Source organism: Tinamus guttatus, unplaced genomic scaffold, assembly GCF_059628265.1.
Source record: "Tinamus guttatus ecotype Peru unplaced genomic scaffold, ASM5962826v1 Tinamus_guttatus_pri_ptg000012l, whole genome shotgun sequence".
NCBI lineage: Eukaryota > Metazoa > Chordata > Aves > Tinamiformes > Tinamidae > Tinamus > Tinamus guttatus.
This window is the reverse complement of record NW_028288546.1, coordinates 303318-325074: the sequence shown is the minus strand read 5'-3', so window position 1 is coordinate 325074 and position 21757 is coordinate 303318. Positions and strand designations below refer to the sequence as shown.

Here is a 21757-nt window from a genome sequence, read left to right as displayed (position 1 = left end):
TTCTTTGAAAATCAGCAATATGCTTAAATACTACAAATACATTTGTTTGATATATTGTTGATATATTCAAAGCATTCTGTACTGATTTTTTGAATGGTGTGATACTATGTTACCACAAAATTACTAGGCCAGAAAAACACAGCATGTATCACACGTTTTTGTCACTGAGTCTGATCTTGAATGAGGTTGTTTACTATATTATTTATTTTACCTGTTTTATATAATGCAGCTACAACAGCATCTACATTAGAATTGCTGAAACATGCTTGGAAAATATTGTTACACAAACAGAGATCCTCTATGAAGATAATACAACTGGAATGAAAAAAAAAGTCAAAAATTGCTGTGACTAGTCAGCTGTGGGTGACATATTGCTGAGATCAGGATGGAAATTTCCTGATCCATGTAACATTGGCCATGCCACCGGGCCCACTGCACTGTAAGACCATGTGTATACTTGGCTAGGCAAGTGTGACCAGCGTCACTTCATCCAGCTCTGATCTCAGAGGATGCCCTGCCAGTCATCCATACATGCTATAAAACTCCCTGAGGGCTCCACAATGCTGTATCAGCCATTCTATTTCTAAATATTTGGGACTTCTTTTCTTTTTCCCCCCTCCCCTCCCCTCCCCTCCCCTCCCCTCCCCTCCCCTCCCCTCCCCTCCCCTCCCCTCCCCTCCCCTCCCCTCCCCTCCCCTCCCCTCCCCTCCCCTCCCCTCCCCTCCCCTCCCCTCCCCTCCCCTCCCCTCCCCTCCCCTCCCCTCCCCTCCCCTCCTCTCCTCTCCTCTCCTCTCCTCTCCTCTCCTCTCCTCTCCTCTCCTCTCCTCTCCTCTCCTCTCCTCTCCTCTCCTCTCCTCTCCTCTCCTCTCCTCTCCTCTCCTCTCCTCTCCTCTCCTCTCCTCTCCTCTCCTCTCCTCTCCTCTCCTCTCCTCTCCTCTCCTCTCCTCTCCTCTCCTCTCCTCTCCTCTCCTCTCCTCTCCTTCTCTTCTTTTCCTTTCTTTTCCTTTTTTTACACAATAATGATTAGACATATCCATAGGTAATAAACTGAATGAGTCTGCAGTCCCTTTCATGTTGATGTTTCACACTTAGAATATATTTGGAAGTTATTTTACAGTTGCAATTAAAAAAACACATTTACACCATAGTATTTTTTTTTTTTTGCAAAACTGCTGTGCTGTCTAAAGCAAAAGCAACAAAAGCTATCCTTTCACATTTTTATCAACTTCTTTTTTTATTTACAGAATTAAAATTGCAATAATTGACTTACCATATTGTAGGTGGTTCTGAACCTTCTACTTCCAAGTAATCATATTTCTCTTCCATCTGAAAATCTGTAAATATGAGTGAGATAGTATCACCAGGTTCTGCCACAATTGTCCATGTGCAATCTGCATTATTATGATATTCATTAGGAAAATTGGGACTGGAGATGATACCACTGGATCCTCTCATAGTTCCTCCACAAGCATCCTCAGCTGTTAAAAAAAAAAAAAAGAGTAGAATGTCATTAAAATCACTGCTTAGCAATGTATATTTTCTTACTGAGAAGTAAAGATTGTTTCCTTTTTCTAAAGATATCAAGATATTTCTTTATCTAAAAGATATTATTTAAAATAAATTATTTGAGGCTTATTAATATATTAGAATTGGAACACTATCACAAAGCTAGGGTGTTAGTAAGCAATTGCTTTATTTTTCAATTATTTCAAAATTACTGCATTACTTTTAGCAGGTATTTTTATAATCTACTTTTTATTATTTTGATTAGCACTGTTCCATTCATTTTACAATGAATGAGATGCAAAAAAATTCATGATTTTTCCCTCCATTTCAACTAAATATGTTTTCGTCAAGCAAATTGAGTTTAACAGTTGTCAAAGGCAGTCTGACACAATAAATGCAGCAGCAACATTATACTGAAAAATCAAAGTTCTTCATTGGCAATTTCCTAAATACCAGATGACAGAAATTTTCACAATTAAATTCTTTACCTAATAGGTACCTAAGGTAGGTTACCTAATCTTAAGTAGGATAATTTTCAATAGGTCTTGTGTTTCAAAAACGACGATGGGAATATCTTTTCCATGATAGCTTGTTCTATAACATTTAGTCTTGTGCTGAATACATTCTTAGCATTCATATTGGAGATCTACAAAATTTTCTAACATCACCAGATCTATTGAAATAGCTTTCCTTGATATGCAAAAATAAAAGGCCTTTGGAAAAAAAAATTACAGAGCTCATTATACTTACTTTTTACAAAGGAAACAGAGAGAGAAACCCATCCTCATTCACAGCTATCTAAAATCTAAATCTAAAACTGTTCATTAAAATGTTGCTATACTGTGCTAATGCTTAAAAGAATAAATAAACAAACAGAGTGACTGTGTTTAAAAACAGAGGATGTGTCGATGAGCATGTCTGCTATTTCTGAAACACATCTGTTTAGGCATTTTTGCCAAAATGATTTTTTTGCTGCCATCAGCAAAACATGAACCAACATGATGCATTTTGTTCTGATTCATAAGTCAACACTTACTCCAAATATTAAGGACAGTAGCTACTTTCAAATAAAATCAAAAGCACACCAGATATCTTTTTAGGCTTTGCAATGCAAATATTAATGAAAGAATTATTGTGCTTGATTCCTAGATCACTCCACTTACAATATCACTTAATTGTTATTCATTTGGCTTCAATCATGCAGGCAAATCATCAAAGGCAAACCCTCACAGCTGGGAAGACATAAATTCCCTTGAACATGTTCAGCGGCTTAAATTCTGAAGCCATCAGAAAAAGAGAAACCATCTTTAAGCGTATTCTGCAGTGACAAGAGCCATTCTTCATCAGATTGAAGTTGACAGAAGTCCTGCCACAGACTTTAAAGTGTATGGTGACAAATAAAAGAAAATTTGGTGATCATTTACATACAATCCACCAGAATTTCTATCACTTTCTTCATTGTTTTGATGGCAGTTGAGAAACACAAATAACTCATAACAGAAGAAAAATTCGTGCAGAGTAACAGTTTCCCATCTTTGTCACTGTGAGTCCAACAATGATATGTAATCAAGAAAGAAAGAAAGAGAAGAAAGGTAACAATTGCAATTATTTTTGTACAGGACTCTCAGAATCTCTTTATATTTTTTGTCTTCTGTATGACCTATGCAAAAATATTTAGGTACCAATCCGCAAGGATACTTGGTATATATATACTTGGCATATAACACTGTTCAGTTTCCTTCTAAAAGCAAGTATCCAAATAGCAGTTAAGTACCTAAATGCTTTGCAACGTTTGCACTGCCTGTTCTTTTGATGTCCAGTTACAAACCAGGGAAAATGACATTCACAAGAGTAGTGAGAAGACAACATTTTTGTAAGGTTCTGAAACAAACAACATTGTGCTGCTGACAGTTCTAAATATCCAGCAACCAGAAAGGAAATTAAAAAAAAAATCACTCTCCTTTTGAAATTCCTACTCAATATTTTCAAAATGCAAAACAAATTTATTTTGTCATGAATTTACAAAATATATATAACATACAAACTTTCAAATGCACTATGAAAGCATAAGTGCAAAAAATACGCAGATCGCCAAGATGTCACTTTCACAAACATACTTCTCTGATCTTAACCATATGTTGAAAGGGGAGAGATTTTTCAAAGTGATATGCAAGTGGGGACTTGGCTTAGAAAAGCTTTCCAAAGTATTAAGAATTCAAATGAAGTTCTATATTTGAATATGCATGAGGGCTCATGCAAAGGGAATATCTTTGATACTGTGATAATGTGTGCGATGATTATGAGAGTACAAAGTTTGGGATTTTTTTTTTACTTTCTTTTCTGGGCATAAACAGGTTATTATTTATATATATAAACACATGCCACCCTTTTTTTCTTCTGGATAAACCCCAGCAAGAAAGGAAACATTTAAGTAATAACTCAAAAAAAAATTTCATAAAATTATATATTGTATTCTCTAAACCAGTTACGATCTTCTTTGTATTTTGTTCCTTATTTCTTTTCCATAATGATTTTTAAAAATGCATATATTTATTTCTTTAGTCTTCTCTTAGTTTATTTTAAAATGTAAATGTTTGCTTATTCCTGTATGTTTCAGTGCTATTTACAATAAAGTTACATAAGCATAGAACTGCAATTTTCAAGAAAAGTGATGATCAAAGACAGTCAATGTTACCAGAGATTTATAGACCATGAAAATTCGCTGATTTCAATGAGAATTCAATGAGACTGCATGGTAAATCAATCAGTCTTAATTTGACACACAATGTATCATGTCATCTAATCTAACTAGATAGATATTTATAGGTTTTTGAGCAGTTAGCATTAAGTGATTACTCTACTGTTCACAGAATAATAGGCATTTCCATTATCTAGTCTTGAAAATCAGGCAGGAAAAAAAAAAGAAAAAAAAAAAAGAGTATTGCAACTTTCTTAGTTAATACAATTATCTTTACAAAATCCAATAAAAGTTTAGACGAAGTTAGGCAGCTTCTGGAGGAAGCCTTCGAGAAAGCCGGAGTGCTTTTAAGAGGACTTGCAGCAGTTCCTCTGTATATTGATCTTAGACACACTCTATGAACTTCACAGATACCATTCACTTACTGTAATTCAGGAAAAACTTCAGCTGAAGTGTTGGTTGCTATCCTGCATTTTAGAGAGAGAGTCTTTTATTCCAGACAGGAATTGGCTGAGCAGTCTACAGGAATTAACAGTGTATTTCCTGTTGTCCACTATGTTACTGTGTAAAACATGTCATTTTTAAAAGGAACATGATGGGAACAAAAGGATGAATACTGGGGAAAGACAACCAGCATAATAACTTTCAGTTGCATCTATGCCATTATTTGTGAAAGAGTCATAGTTGTGTCTCCAAGTACACCAAGAAATCCCAGACTGTTACACAAGATTTGGAGAGTCATTGGCAGATAACTCAGGCTAGATCATTCCCTCCAGGTTTTAACCAACCGTGAGAGAAGAATGAAGAAAGCTGCACAAGAGTCACTCTCATGTCACGTTCTCCAAAAGTGTATGTATGGTCTTATCTGTCAGTCATACAATATCATATGAACATAACATTTCAAAATAAATAAATCCTGATTCCATTAAAAATGGGTTAAAATGACTTTCCTCTGCATATATGAGATACATGCACATCTATCCACGTTATTACACAAACTCTGTTCATCTGCATTTATTTTCTTGCAAAGTCAGATGTCTATTTGCAAAACTTTTTCTTGGGCAATTAAAATAAATGGATAGAATCCCTGAAAGAAATATCATTCTCCACTCTATAAGCCCATATTTTCATTCAAATGTAAATGAACCATTTTTCCATGACCACAGTTCTTTAGCTGTGATTCGGATGCTGACACAAAGTTTTGTTATAAAATTCTACCTTTTTTTTTAAGTAAGATTTTTAACTATTAATCACATTCATATTCAACATAAAGGATAATGAAAATGACATTATTCCCTACAGACAGCTAGTTCTTTGGTTCTTTGGCATGAGAAAGCAACAGTTCTGCCCAACTGTTGAAGAGGCAGCACACTCTTTTAACTATGACTTAAGGCATCTAAACATTTCAGAATAGGAATGTAGCATTTTTACTTTTTGCCTGAGCTTGAAAAACTTGTCTTTTTTTTTTTTTTCTGAAAGTTTGTCAGAGGTTATCTCTAAACTTAAAAAACAAAACAAAACAAAAAACTCTCACTTCAATATCAGCCTCACTGATCACAATTCAGGAAGAGATTTTTTGTGTTTTTAATAGAGTCTTATAATGAATTTTTTATATATTAGCAAGACATTTTATACTTTTTCTTTTTCTTCCTATGTTTATTGACTGTTTCCGGTAAAAGCCAGTATTCTCTTTATTTGAATAATATTACTAGAGAAGTATTTTCCATGTTTTCCTTTTTGAATGTCTGTATGTTTATTTACAGAGCATGGCATAGAGAAGCTATTTTATATCATGTTTTGAACTTAATTTTCCACAAGTCTGAACTTGCTGGTTTATCTGTCAGCAACTTTTGCAAATATCCAATGTCACACTTGGACAGTACTTAACGCAATGTTCTTATATACACTCCAGCTTTGCGATTTTCTGCATATCCTATACCCCTTTCATAAAATCCAATGCAGAATGAGTTACTTATCCAGTTCCTTCACTGGCTGAGATTCAGATCAACAGCAGAAGAGAAACCAAAAAAGCTTAGTTAAAAAGATTATAGTATAATAATCTGATTATGAAATACAGGTGGATAATGTAATACATTACACAGGTAGTCACAGAAATGCTTGTAAAAAGCTACATGGGCAATCCCATTTCATAGGAGAGTTTTGGCATTTAAGATACTGGTCTGCACAGAATATAAGATATCTTTCTGTAACATTTATGTCTGTATCCACCCAGTACAGCAGTCCAGTTGTGCCAACTGTCCTGCTTAGGCTTTGGTATTTTAATAGCATCAAAACTCTGTGATTGCATAAGGAATTACTGTCCCTGTTTGTTTCCCATGCTGTATATGTTTGCATACAGGCACTTGTGATGCAATTCTGGTCTTCCATCTTTCTCAAGAAGAGCATGAGAACCTCCTCAAATTCCACATTCTGTGCACATCTCCTCCCTGGCCCCTCTTCCCTCATTTATTTATAAATTTTGGTCAATGACACAATAGCCTAATGGAAAATTCCCAAATCTAGCAATCTTGTTGTCAATAATGCACTTGCCCCATGAAATAAAAAAATAATTATCCAACCAGTTTAACCTATTCTCCATGATCATGTTGTGTTCAGATTTTAGAGTCAGAGAATAAATTAATTGGTCTTTAAAAAAAGAAGAGGGAGAATAGAGTATATAATGTGATAAATAATGCGTTTATATTCACTTTCATTTAATATTCCAGTATAGTCTTAAGCTGCAAATATTTTGAAGTATATACGTGTATATGTATATTATTTCTGAGAAACATTTTTCTGAGAAAATAACATAATAAATAATAATAATAAAGAATATATAAATAATGATAGTAATAATAAGAATAATGAAAAATATTGTCCTTTCCTTTCAATTTCTTTTAGAATATTCTTACAGTTTTCAGAAATTTAAAACGAAAAGTCACAAAGCATACATCAACTGAAAATCTTTAAGGATAATTTTGTTGAATATCTGTCATCAATGACTTAAACTGATCCTGATTTTGAAGGAAGTGGTACAGTGGATTTCTAATAGACATAATGAATCCTAATTTTCTATGATCTTGTGTTGTAAATTGTGCAACTCACACAGATATACACAAAAAAACCCAAGAATGATGAAAAGTTGACATGAATCACATCCTCGAATCCTTCGTTTTGCACTTGTATGTTTGATAAAGCTGTAAAATTTATACAGATTTGACAGTCAAAAAAAATGATTCTGTAGTTAAAAAGATGACTTAGCATTGGAGCTTAAAGTGTGCTCTAATAGAAGTTAAATGGTATATATTCACAGCAAATTGTCTTCTAGCATGCTTCTTTTGAGACAGAACCACAAAAATGAATTATATCAATGGGAAAACACTACAAACACCCACACAGTTTGTACCTGTTTGGAGACATCATGTTATGAATATAATTTAACTGGGTTATAGTTTTATATGGGATTTCAAATAGTAAAAGTAGCCATTTTCAAGGAAACATTGAACAATTATCTCTTTTATTAATTTATCTACAAAGAAGAAAACAAACGTGAATAGAGATGTGAAAAATAAGAAATTAATTTAGCTCATCCAAAGAAGAGGGAAAAAATACCTACAAAGTGAAATATTTGAATTCATCAAATGGAATTTAAATGCTTTTTTTCTTTCTGGTTAATTTAATAATCCTACAAATTGCAGGATTTTTACTTTCATTCGGAAATATAATTTTATCTTTTCCACTAAAATCACAATACATCAACTCTAAACACTTGCAACTCTAAACACCTGCCAGATATACAGAAGGAGAAAAAAAAAACAACAAACAAGAACAACAAAAAACCAAACATATTTAACCAAAGGACTAAGCAGAGGACACATGCCTTTATAAAATTTTTACCATCTTGGTCCAGAGAGTGCCTTTATCTAACAGAGACACTTAAGCTGAGAGCAATCACCTTAGATTTTAGTTAGAAAAAAAAAGTAAAATCTAACATTTTTCCATTTTGTCAATACGAGTCTGTGTATAGGTGATATTTCCTTTTTTGTAGTACCTAGTGAGAAAACCTAGCACAGATAAATTCCATTCATTCCTCGATATGTTTTGATGAAATGAGTGCAAGGCTCCAGTGAGATAATAAAACAAGTGTCCTTCACCCTGTTATTCATTCTAACACACTTACAAGCTATGGAGAAATCTGAGATGTGTTAGACCTGAATAACAGACACAATATGATTTTTTTTAACCTAATCTGTAATCAAATTCTTAAAGTATGATGAAATCCTTATCTGACTCCATGACAAAGTAAATTGGCAGGTAAATTTTCAGGTTTGCACAATCTCTTAATATTAATAAATAATATAGAAATTTTCACTTTTCAAATCAATTGTCACAGTTCCTAGAGAAAATTGCTCAGTTTAGGGAGTTACCCATTTGGTGGTAGGGGTGGGGAGAGGTTTGTTTCAAAAGATGTAAATGGAGATGTCTAGAAAGTCATGTTTATTTTTCCTTCACTTCTTTGAATTATAAGAAATTTCCTGGTACAGTGTGCTGATGTAACTGTGTAGCCCTGTACTTCCCATTGCTTGTAACAGGCCACAAACTTTGCAATCTGCCCACAAGGCCTCGGGACTGAGGCTTGTCAGTCTTGCTAAAACTGTTAACTTTCTGTGGCCTGACTGCAGCTCTTTTTCTCATTGCTTTAAGCTGATGCATCAGTTTCTCTAACTGATCAGATATCTATACCTACTTTGTTTTACTTTTGCTTATCATTGAGTATTACAACCATGGAAATATATTTAGCAGTAAGAAGCAGTTATTCTGCGAAGCAGATATTTTTGACTCTAACATAATGATGTAGTTAGTGTATTACAGGACTAGTGCAATAGCAGACACCTTGAGAAGTGGAGACCTAAATGAAGCATAGAGGAGTGCTGGCAACGGGATGATGAGAGATGGGGCATGCGCTCTGCTCTGGAGACCTCAGAGAAGTAAATCATTGGATCAAGGTATGCAGGGCAGGTTGCGGAGCCTCCATCCTTGGAGATTTTCAAAACCGAAGCTGAACCTTATCAGTCTTTAAAGTTAGCCTTGCTATGAGAGGTATGTTGGTTGGATTTGCTATCTTCCAGACGTCCCTCCCCACGAGTTGTGGAATGTGTGTATTGTTTTACTGTTTTACAATCTCCTTACATGTAATCTAGTGCAGCAAAACCAGAGGAAAAAAAAAAGAAAAGAAGAAAGAAAAAAGTTTCCCGTTTGTTTCATTTTCATTGTTTCAAGTTCTAGTTTTTAGTTTCTAGTTTAAAGTTCTAGTTATAGAACAAGTAGGGGAAAGGATTGCAACGCACACTTCAATGATTTTTACTTAGCTATAGACAATATAGAATAAGACCACTTAACGCTCTTTCTGTGTATACCACCATACAATCAACTAATTACTGTCTTCTATCACTTTCAGCATAGGTACTTAGGGAGAAGAGAATCTAAGGTATTTTTCGTTGTCTATCCCTTTGAGCTTCCCGGTCTCATGACAATTGGATTACAGGGATTCTGCAGCTTAAAAGAAATACTTCTATGAAAAAAAGATATTCATCAAAATATTCTTCTAAAATAGACAGTTTCACATAATCAGATTTGCAATATAGAAAAAGAACACTGTGCAATCTTTTCAAGCACTATGCAAAGCAGGAAGCATGACTGCTGCTTCACACACTACCTCTTTTCTCCTCCAATACTACATTCACTTTAAAAGATCTTCCCTTTATCACAGCATAAAATGGCTAAGGATGACAAAATGTTTTTAGGATTTCAGAGTCGCGATTTTAATACTTGCTTAATTATGCAGTGAGCTTAAAATTCTACCCTCTTGAATGCGATCTGTGACTACTGCTTCCCCAGAAGAGAGAAGCAGGACTTGACCCCTTCAAGAGATGCATTTTAAGCCAAATTCTGACTGCTCTGTCAGCTCTTTTATCTTGTTTGCCAGAATTTGTCAAACTTAAATTAACTCTGCTTGCATTTCGAAAGTTCACAGACACATTCTAATTTGGAAAACTAAAATCAGAACTTGAAAGAAAAGATATTTACATGACAGAAGTGTTTAGAAAAAAGAATTTCAAGGTTCTGTTTGAACAACATACAAAGAAGTTTTTCAAGTAGAACTTTGTACACCTTCTTCCTCTGTCCAAATATGTCACCAAATATGCCACTCATGTCTCTTTCTCCTACCACAGAATTTTAATGTTACACTCAAAACCACATAAATTTTCTTAAATGCAAAAAGGAATATACTATATATATGCAGCTAATAAATTATTTTTGGTTCAATTAACATTTTAACAATCAAATAATCCAAATTACCTAAAGAGTACAACGAAACTTAACTAACAATCATTAACAAAATTGTACATGACCTTTCTAAGACCCACGCCTTTTCTCTGATGTTATGTTCGCCCCCGCAATGACCTTTCTGTCCCAAGTCCCAAAGTCAACATTTTGGTCTTCAAGTAAAATGAAGGAAATGGAGACTTATGAGAAGACATCAGTTTATTCCTTTCCCTGAGAGTGGTGTGATGTTCATATGGGGCGTTCCCTCAGGTTTATTTTAACCTATTTTCTTGTCACCGCCTCCCTCTGCTCACCTTCCAGATGAATTGTGAGAGTTGCACATAGCCTCACCTACCACAACGGAACATAAAGGGCTATTGTTTGTTACGCAGGACTACCTCATTTTGTTAGATTTTTACTATGTGTGGTTGCCACAGAGGATAGGCTCTGACAGGTCAGGCCCTAGAAAGTCGGTAAAACAATATAAATCCAGCTCAGCTATAGGTAAAAATCATGCTTGCTGGGCTATATTGTCTTATTAAGAAGTCTTCAGGGATGAACTAACTGTAAACCCATAGTGGATCATTGAAAGCCTGAAAGGTTTTGTTGACTGTCTTCCCAGGTAAATTACAGTGAATAGCTAGACTGTGATTATCACTATCACAAAGTATTTACACTATTAAGGAGTTTTTTTCATGTTGCAAAGTGATTTAGAAAGATTTTTAAATGTAAAAAGTGTAAAGTACATTACATTAATGTGAACATTTTATTAATATTTTTGGATACTCATGAGGATACTTTTTCTTATTTGCAGGATTTTCTTTATGTACTAAAAAACAAAGAATGTATTAATGAGGGGCTAAATTGTCCTTCCACAAAACAAAATAATTACAGAATAATACAAATTAGAGATAAATAAATAAATACAGAATAACTCAAACCATCTTAAATCTAATTAGACTTATTACTTAGGACCAGATTTATTCATTCCAAGTACACTACACTGGCTAATTAAACATACTGCTAAACAGTCTTAGATTATTGAATGATAGGCAGACTTAAGCTCCTGTCAAAGATGTCTGTTAGAGACACTGAGGTGTTTTCCCTTTTACTGTGCCTTCAAGGTCAGAGAAAAGGGAAGATCAGAACAGTCTCTGTGCTTACATTTCTCTTTGTAATATGCTGCAAGGAATAGATGTGTTCATGCACTACTGTGTTGCACAGTTTATGACACTGCATCTTTGAGAGTTGCATCTGCCCTTTGAAGACTTACATTTGCTACGACGCCCATGAGTTATGTCCTGGTTTCCCCCATATGCACTGTCAGCACTGAGATGGGACTTTACAGTTGTTTACAGCAACATGGTAAGCGTAAGTCCTATAAGGGGGTTAAGGACAAGTGCAACTGTTTTGGTAAACAAATATTTGGATAGGGATAAATGCTAATTGTTCTTATTTCTCCGAAGTTTCCCTAAAAACAAGTTTTACTGCAGAAAGAGAATGTTTTTGCTTCAGGTCTTCACTGACCACCTGTCCTAATTTCTGGGACATCTTGTATTACTGGAGAATGCAGAGAGTGTGTATTGTACTGGACTACAATTTAAAGTTGCACTTATATGTACCTTATTCAGTAAGTTCTAGTGCTCAGAGATTTGAGTTTCTGCTAAGCTCAGAGTTCCAGAAATGTGAAACATCACTAAATTCTGTATAACTCTGCATAATAAAGGACTGTGGTGATTTTTTTTATTATTATTACAGTGCATTTTATTTGGGGAAAAAGGAAGGTTAAGGAAAATATAGACGTCATTGAAAGAAATACTTGGAATACAATAGCGTTGATTTAGACAGCTATTTTTTTCACTGAGATTTACAGTTCTGGCTGCTTTGACTGCCTACAAAAGATTGCCATGAAATAATCCTCTGCTGCATACTTTGTTAGCATGGATTTTGATAATATTCATATTTTCAAAAGGCTGGAGAATTAAGTTTCTAAAACAGAAGAGGACAGAAGCAGGAATACAATCCCTAGCCCTGACATTTTTTTTCCCATCCTTGTTTCAGTAAGTCAGAGTATTTGAAAGAAAAGCAATATATTTCTTTCCAACTGCATTCCTTCCCTTGCAGTATATCTCTAACCATCCCTGGCTTTCATTCAGATTTAATTTTAAAAAAAAATGTCATCTAAAAAATTGTTCCTTATGGGCGATGCTTTCGTAGAGAGGCACAATATTCCTAAGTGGGAGAGGAAAAAGGTGTTAAGGAGAGCAGAAAGGCTAAGCTCATTTACATATGCTATTCAACAGAGCTCTGCTTTTCCATTTTTTCTTTTCCTGTTAGGTAATGGTTGCTTACTGGCAAACTCATGCAGAAATCTCTTGGTGAAAATCCTTAGCGAAATACTGCCATGCAGCATCCTCTTCGAATCAGGCTAAACACACATGAAGAAAATTAAAAAAAAACAAACATCTCTAGAAGTCTCTTCACTTGACTGAGCATATGAAAATCTGCCTCAGAAACTAGGGAAATCCTTAGATAAATTCTTCATTAAGATCACCATAGATCTTTCTTAAAAATTAAAAATAAAAATAAAGCAATTTCTCACTTGAGAAATGCTCAGAGTAATTCAAAATGGACTCCGCACGACTCTGGTGACACATAGAAATATTGTAGAAAGTGACTGATGGTTTGCAAGTTTATCCACCTTATTCCTGTAGTGCACAAAAGTTTGTCTTTCTTGAGTTTATGAGTCCAGTTCACATTTTTCTGTGCAGCTAAATTCCTCCTTTTGTTGCTTCTTCATTACTGCTTCACCAAAGCTTTAGTGGATACCATGAACTAATCAAGAAAAATGTCAGCGGAATGACAGAAAAGGTGTTGCTAACCATGCTTAAGACCTCGATGTGCCTAAAAATTCTGAAGCAATACCAGTAAAATAATAAAAAAAGAAACTGATTTCTAAAACAAAGTATTAACAACCTGGTGTGCTAAAGTAGGCCTTAAAGATAAATACGAAATAATATGATCAAGCAAGAGATATGCTACTTCACAATTTGCATTTTGGAAACACATTTATCACAGAATACTTTTATAAAAATGCTGATTTTAACTATGTAGTTGTTTACCTGAGCATAAGAAACAGAAAAAAAAAATAAGCAAAGAAAAATCATTTAGAAAGTTCCTTGTAGGGGATTTATTCATGCTGTTTAATAAAAGATTGTTTTCTTAGTCAATTTTGCAAGATCCGAATGCCTGAAATTGGTTAAATACTTCAGATCCTATCTGTTCTTATATATTGAATCATTTTATTGCAGTAATCTTATTGAATCATTTTATTGCAGTATTATTTCTAAAACCATTTTAATAAAGCTCCCACATGAGCTTTTAACTTAATCATTAATCTAGAATTGTGTTCATCAGCTGAAGGGGGCACTGGCAGTCTGTGTTTATTGGATTGGGAACTGGAGACTCCCATGATGGCAAAGGCCAGAAGCTCATGCTTCCTGTCACAAGAGACCAGCTCTGCAGATCAGATCTCCAGATCTGTGAACACAGTAGAGTTTTACTTCCCTCACAACAGACGAGAGGCTGCAAGCTTAGTCCAAAGCAGCATTGGACTGCGGAGCTCTAGCCACATTGCAGTGGCACCAGGAGGAAGCCATGAGAGGCAGGAGGAGGAGACTCCCATTTGCAGAGGGCAGAGGATCCCTGCCCTGCTATCCTGACCTGCTGTCTGGGGAATTTTGTTGCTTTCTGGTGTTTCAGATCAGGGATGTTGCGGACAGACTGCTGAGGTTTGTCCAGGCCTCAGATTATCATGATTTCCGTTTGGGCACCAACAATATTGCCTGGGGATACCAGGAGTGCATCAGGCACATCAGTTATGAGGCACTGTGGTTGAGGATCAAAGACATGAGGGTCATGGTGGTTTTCTGCTTGATCCTGCAGTGAGGAATGACCTGAAGCCTGACCAGGTTACTTGAGTATATCGCCTTGTTGTGTAACTGGTATTGACCAGGAGGATTCGGATTTTATCACCATGGGACTGTGTTTGAGCTCAAGGACTGCTTGGGAGAGATGGGATCCACCCAACAAAGTGAGGCAAAAGCATCTTTTCCAATAAGATACCGGCTAGTGCAGTGAGGAGAGTTTTGAACTAGGAAGGATAGGGATGGGGATGGACCAGCATTGCAGTCAAAGGGTTCAGAGTGATGTGGGCATGAAATCATAATCAACAGGTCTGAAAGGGCACCACTTTAAACGTAGGCACATAAATAAATATCTGCCCACAGAACAATGTTATTAATGAAGCTCTGTAGATTTTGTAGGAAACCAGGTGTCTTTCTGAAGTGGCTGTTATATTAATGCATGCAGCATGCCAAAGAAACTGTATGATTAGAGGAGAATTAGAGGTTCGTACAAGGCTACATTTTCACAGCAATCAAGGAGTTGGGGTTAAAGAGCTCACATGACTTGAGTGCTCTAATTGGTGAACAGTGTTTTTAGGAAAGACAGGTCAGGAAGGTGAGAAAGGGAATTAGTGCTTGACCTGAAATTCAGCTGGAGTGCATGCAGCTCTACTTTGGAATGGATGAGGACCCAACTGAGAGCTTATGGGTCAGGATTAAAGCATCAGCATGGGTGATGTTGTAGCTGATCTCTCCTACTGAATGATTGAGAAAGAGAAGGGAAAAGGAAGAAGGCCTCAGCCTTCTTCAGAAAACTGGAAGAAACTATAAAAGAATTTATCCACCACAATATATGTTGAAAAGGCAGTGTAGCAGGGCACAAGCAACCCAGGAGTTTGCTAGAGAACAAAGACACTGTCCAAGTATGGAGGAATGATGGTAGGAAACCAAAGCTCAGCTGGAGTTGAACCTGGTGAGGGATGTGAAAGGAAACAAGAAAAGTTCCTACAGGTATATCTGCAGGAAAAAGGACACAGAAAAGGCCGAGGTACTCAATGCCTTCTCTGTCCCAATGTTCACTGAAAAAAAAAAAAAAAATGGTTGTCAGGAATCTCAGGCACCTGAGACCAAAGGGGAAATCTGGAGCAAAGAAGAATTATCTTAACTGGTGGAAGATCAGGTTAGGGAACATTTAAGCAAATCAGACATGCACAAGTAGGTGGGACCTGATGGGGTGCGTCCATGGTGGGGAGCTAGGAGCCCTGTCATTGCCTTGCCAGGGCACATTTGATAATCTTGAGCTGAGGGAGGATCCTGAGGACTAGAAAAAAGCCAATGCCACTCTTCAAGGAGAGCAAGATGGAGGGTCTGGGGTACTACTGTCTGGTCAGTCTTCACTCTGGGAAAAGTGATGGAGCAAATGCTCTTGGAAAGATAGAAACATTATATTCTTTGTGCATGCTTTCTTTCTGCATCATCATCATCATCATCATCGTAAAAAAAAAGCTTTACATTCAGTCTCATATAAGCCAGCTGAAGTTCTCTTTAAGAGCCATTCCTTTATAGCCATTAGGGCCTGTAATATACATCCTTCTTATTTCACACATCATTTCCTCAACAGGTAGTAATGCCATCTTCAGAACCATTCTGTTTTATGATATGAATCCACACATTATAGATATGAGCCCAAAATCATCATGGAGTTTTTGCTGGAAAATTACAGCTCAGCCTAAAACCGCAGCTTTCCATCCATTTTATTGTTCTACTCAAAACTTAAATAAGTGATTAAATCATGATGCAAACGTTCATTTTCTATTTTAATCAGCATGTTATAAGCTACTAAAATAAACAAAAATGTTCATTTCTGAGACTTAAATACATGGCAAAATATGAAGTAATGACCTTGTGAAAAAAAAAAGTGAGCGTAACAGAACTGAGTTGATCTTAAATACAGTGTCCCTGATTATAGATCTAAGTCTCACTCCTGGGAGATTACTGAATTCTGAAGTAGCTTACCTTTGTTGCAATGCCCCTATCATTCTCAGATAGGGTTCTTGCTACTTGCTTATAATTAAAAAAAAAAAAAAAGTTTTACAGATTATTTCAATAAAAACATCAGATCCTAATCTTCTATTGACCTCACCAGGAAATAAGTTCTGTACTTTCAACTCACATTGGTCTTAGCTTACAAAGCTACTCTTCCTGAAAGGATACAACTTTTCATAGAACAAGGCATTAAACTATTCATTTTATAAAGCCCTGTGAAATATCTTCTTTTCTATTTACATTTAGGACCTTTCTAGATAATTCAAATAACTGAATATGTAATTTACTGCAAAAGTGCTCTCCCAATAAAGGTCATTAAAATCAGAATTTACAAGATCCTGCTATGAACTGGTGATGAGCCATTATTATTTGTTTGTAGAGCATGAATTGGAACATTAAAACACAGCAAAATAATGTTCTTACACTGTCTGTGTGAACTAAAGAATATGGACCTATGAACCTTTTAACTGGATGTCATTAACTGTCTATATGCCAGAGAGCGATGCTGGGATTCAAAAGGTAAAAAAAAAAAAAAAAAAAAAAAGACTCCCTTAGTTAAAGCAAAGGCCTGTGACAGCTATAATTTAAAAGTCTATTAGCCAGGATATAATTAATATTAGCTTGCCTTGAACCCCAACATAAGCTCATTAAAACAAAGTACCCACCAACAATATGTATTTTTTGCTGTTGATATGGCACTTACAAGTGCAAGCCCTTTCCAGCACTATGTGACCACCAAAAATGTTTGTAGCTGCGCACAGAAGGCAGCCAAGTAACAAAATATTACCAGTTAAGATAAGCACTACAAACCAATATCTTGTCGCTTACAGAAGGATGAATGACAAAATAATAATAAAAAAAAACTCTAAAATAGGCTGTACTGGGAGAACAGGACAGCCTCCTTTCCCAGAGAGAGACAAAACAGCATAAAAACATCAAGCATGATGAGGAAAGGTGAAGAAGAAATAAGCCCAGTGAGCTCCCATACCTGGCTACCTTGACCTTGGTGATCAAGAACCACCAAGGACACCAGCCAGCAATGTTCATGGCATGACACAGGCTTTTGGGTGTTGGGTACTCACAGATAAATTAGGATAAAGCTTAAAGACCGATAGCTTTATATATGTAGCAATAATAATTAATAATATGTAAGAATTGGCCTTTCCGGTGTTGAATTGTAAATTATTTGATTTAGTAAAGCTTAAAGTATGGTATTGGCCTGATTTGTTAGCTTTTAAACTCTCCCACCACTCTGTTTCCCTGACATACGTGTGTAGGTATTTGTATATGCACTTGCAACGCTCCTCATCCAATACTTACTAGATGATACTGCTTATGAGGATATAGGATGATACATGCACTGACGGATTTTGTGATTCTATCTGAACTAATGGCATTACACGGGATTTACTAAAGCAAGATATAAACACTCAGAAGAGTATCTAGAGATACATGACGAAAAAGATCGGCATGTTAAATTTCATATCAAAAGAATTTACAGAAATGAATTCAAAATGGTTTTTAATATCAATGCCAACACAACCTGAACTCTCCTTATGTCATGAATGAACAATATTCTGGGTATCTTCAGTGAAGCAGCAAAAAAATATCAAGAATAAAAAACAGGTTGGCTGAGAAAACAAGTCACACAATTCACTAGCTGTCAGAATATTTGCATTAGGTGGCAATTTTCAACACGCATAATGTAAAAATGAAGCAAGAAAGGGCTCAACGTGCTATTTTCACGATGATGTCAGTGTAACACATAGAATCAAAGAAAAACATTTCTTGAATTACAACACAGACTACTGAAAGTTAAATAATTCAACAACAGTATAAATTATTGTAATATAAACATTATACTTAGAGAACATGGTTCATATGATTAGTTGCATAGCACAAACCAAAAGAAGCCCGAGGACTGTATTGCTTTAACATGATGCTGAACTGACTATACAAATGCTTCAAAAACTTCAGCTTGGGTTCTTCTCACTTCAACAGCTTTCAAATCTACACCCTAACTTTAATCAAATTTGGCAGGAAAGAGGCATTTTGAAAAACATCTCGAACATTTTCATGAAAATAGGCAGCTGGATAGAAGACAAAGATATAAATTACTGCTCCCTTTGCAGAAAATACTGGAGTCTGAAAGCAATCATATTATTAGACACTGAAAATCCACAGTGAGGAGAGCCACAGCAAGCCAAGATTTGTTAGTTCTACCGCTCCATACTTTTATTACATTTTTGTGTCACAGTTGAACACTACTACAGAAAAAAAAAATCTTTTTTTGGTTTGTTTTTTTTTTTAGTTTGTTTCTGAAGGACTAGCACTGTAGCTGAATAGAGCTAACTAATGCTTTTGCTTTACATTTTATGTACTGTAAAATCCTTGGTACTTACAACTTTACTGATTTAACTTGTTTCTATAAATGGTTCCTTTTCCCTCTCTTCTACAATAATTTCAGCTACATGACTACTAATTTGGAATCATGTTCTATTTGTTTCTTATCGCTGCCCCATTTTCTGATTCAGGAATTTCATATACTTCTGCAGAAATGCTGAATTAAAAATGAAAGTTTAAAAATTAATCATTATGCTTTCCAAATTTTCACAGTTTCTGAAAGAACATAAGCCCTGTTCTATATCTGAGACCACTCAAAATGAATGAATGTCACTATAACTACAGACAGAGAACCACAAGACTGGAAAATAATGTAAACATATAGAAAGGCACTGGATGAACTATAGGTTGAAAAATGTCTTCTATTCCATTATAGATTTATATATATATATATGTATATATATATATATGCAGTACTTCCATCTTAATTTTATGACTATTACTTGAAGCACTGAGAGGAGCAACATATAAGAAGATTGTTAGATTCTTCTGGCAAATATTGTTTGCAATTAAAAATTAAGCAGATGATTAATTAATTTTGTTTTTCTGGATTTCTTTACTTTCTCTTTATGAGTTTACCGTACTCTAATCAATAACTCCTTACAAGCCTATCCAACACAAATATATTGCTAGTCATGCAGTCCGTTATTTTGTGGGCCAGACAAGTTTAGTGTATTTCTTCACGCCACACTGAAAATCTTTTAACTGAATTTGGCAAAGGGGAAGGTACTACTTTTACCAGAACACAGTACAGTAAATGGTTATAGCGAATGAAAAGCAGTAATTTTGCAATAATATCATATGTTTTTTGATATGGAAATTTGAGAAAATGTGGGTTTATACAGTCTAATATTCAAAAGTATTTTTTAAGCTGGATTGATATGCTTAAAAAAAAAAAACATACATTGACTAGCTGTTGCTCTGGAAAATTTTAGGATTGTCTCGTATGTATTTGTATCTTTTCTCTGAGTTTCTTCATCTCCTGGTCTGAGCCTCAGCTTCATCCTATTCCTTTGGACCTTTCGCCAATACTATATAAACAACTTTTTTTTTTCTTTTTTTGTTTTGCCTACCATCTGTTGTCCTCCCCGATGCTGCTGCTTGTTGATGATTTGGTCCAGTACTTTGAGTTAAATTTGCCAGCTTTTTCTGTCTGTTTGCAGAATCCATGTAACATATAGGACTTGACATTTCATCTATCTTTTGATATATCTGCCTCAGACAATTGCAACTGAGACAATCACCTCTGGATCTTTTTATAACCAGTTGTGAGAAACAGTCACTTTGACTGTTTTGCACCGTCTCTGACCAGTACAAGATCAGTACAAGAATGATATGGGACATACTAGAGTGAGTCAAATAGAGGTCTGTCAAGATGGTTAGGAATACTTGACATATGAGATATTGTTGAAAGAACTTGGAAAAGGGAAGATTTGAGGGAGATCTGTATTCAAGAACAGTGAAAAGATAAAAGACAACAAATACAATTTGAAATACAGGAAATTCCCATTCAGAAAAAATAATTCCATGAAGGAGGTCAGACACGAGAACAAATTATGAGAGATGCTGTGGAGTGAGTCTTTCAAAAGTGAGCTGTGGAGATTTTCAAAATTTGATTAGATACAGTGCAGATTTCTCCAGCAAAGCATAAATTTGGACTAGAGACCTCCAGAGTTCTTCCAACCTACAAGTTTTTATGATTCTATGATTTATATTAGAAGTGAATGTTCAACAAACATTGGATGATTTATTGTCTCAAAAGTTGCCTAGATAGATAGTCAAAATGTTGAACATCATTGGCTGATGAAATCTCCCATATTCAATCTACCTAGTTCAAATTTAGATAAACACAACTCTGACTTATAGCCAAGATAACTTAAGTTACTGGGAGTTTGTAAACTCTTTGGTCATTAATCAGCCCTCAAAATTTCTAAATATTTTGAGAACTATTCTAAAATAAATTAAAAATATTAAGTGGTGGAGATATGAATTAGACACGCAATATGAAGATAACTAATTATCATAAGAAGAAAAGCAATTTTGAGAAGTGCAAAAAGCCATACAGAAAAACAGACTTTTTAAAACTCTTACTTTTTCATAAATTCCCTAACAGAGTATGATGCTTCTATTAGTCAGATAATACAGCTTCATTTCCATTACAAAGATAGTTTTGATGATGTATTTTCTGATATCCCCTTGAACAGATCTTTTATTAAATGTTTTCCCAGCTCAACAATATCTTTTACAAAATGTGATGTCTCTACAGATGCCATCAAATGTCTGAATTGGGTACACATATTTCAGAGCCCAGTGGGAATGTTTAATTTCAAACTTCTCAGTGCAAGAAAAAAAATAAATAAAGTACTCTGTAAGAACTAAAGAAATTCATACATGGCATAAACAATTTAGGAAAATGATAGAAGTCATATGCCATGGAACTGAGCTTGTATTTCTTTTTTATTATTATTTCTTTTCTGCCATACTTCTAAAAAAAAAGCCACTAGAAAAAGAAATATACTAGAAATATAGCGAACCTCTAGGACACTTTTATTCCATCAGCCTCAGCCTTTCCTCCTCATGGCTTAACTCTGCTCTTACTCATTCCCACTGTCTTTAATGGGAGCAGTACTAAACAATCAAGAAATAGCTTATGCACACTATGTTTTAATATGTATATATGTGTATATATGTAAATTTGTCTGCACATATGTGTGTGTATATGTGTGTATGTGTATTTTTGTATATACACACACACGTATATACGGCTTGTACATATATAAAACATATATATACACATACACACACACATATATATATAAACCTTACAAGGTTTGTGTATAGGTACAGATGACCCTGCGTGTGCAGGCGGGTT

The 21757-nt window shown here is 35.2% G+C and overlaps 1 protein-coding gene across 3 annotated transcripts in view; it reads right to left on the bottom strand.

Annotated features, from left to right (window-relative positions):
- CSMD3 (CUB and Sushi multiple domains 3) overlaps positions 1-21757 on the bottom strand; it is a 574767-nt gene that overhangs the window by 391405 nt on the left and 161605 nt on the right. For all 3 annotated transcript variants that reach the window (XM_088523156.1, XM_088523167.1, XM_088523178.1), the window contains exon 5: positions 1271-1478. In XM_088523156.1, the coding sequence (XP_088379282.1) occupies positions 1271-1478 (208 nt within the window). The remainder of the gene's footprint in view (positions 1-1270; positions 1479-21757) is intronic.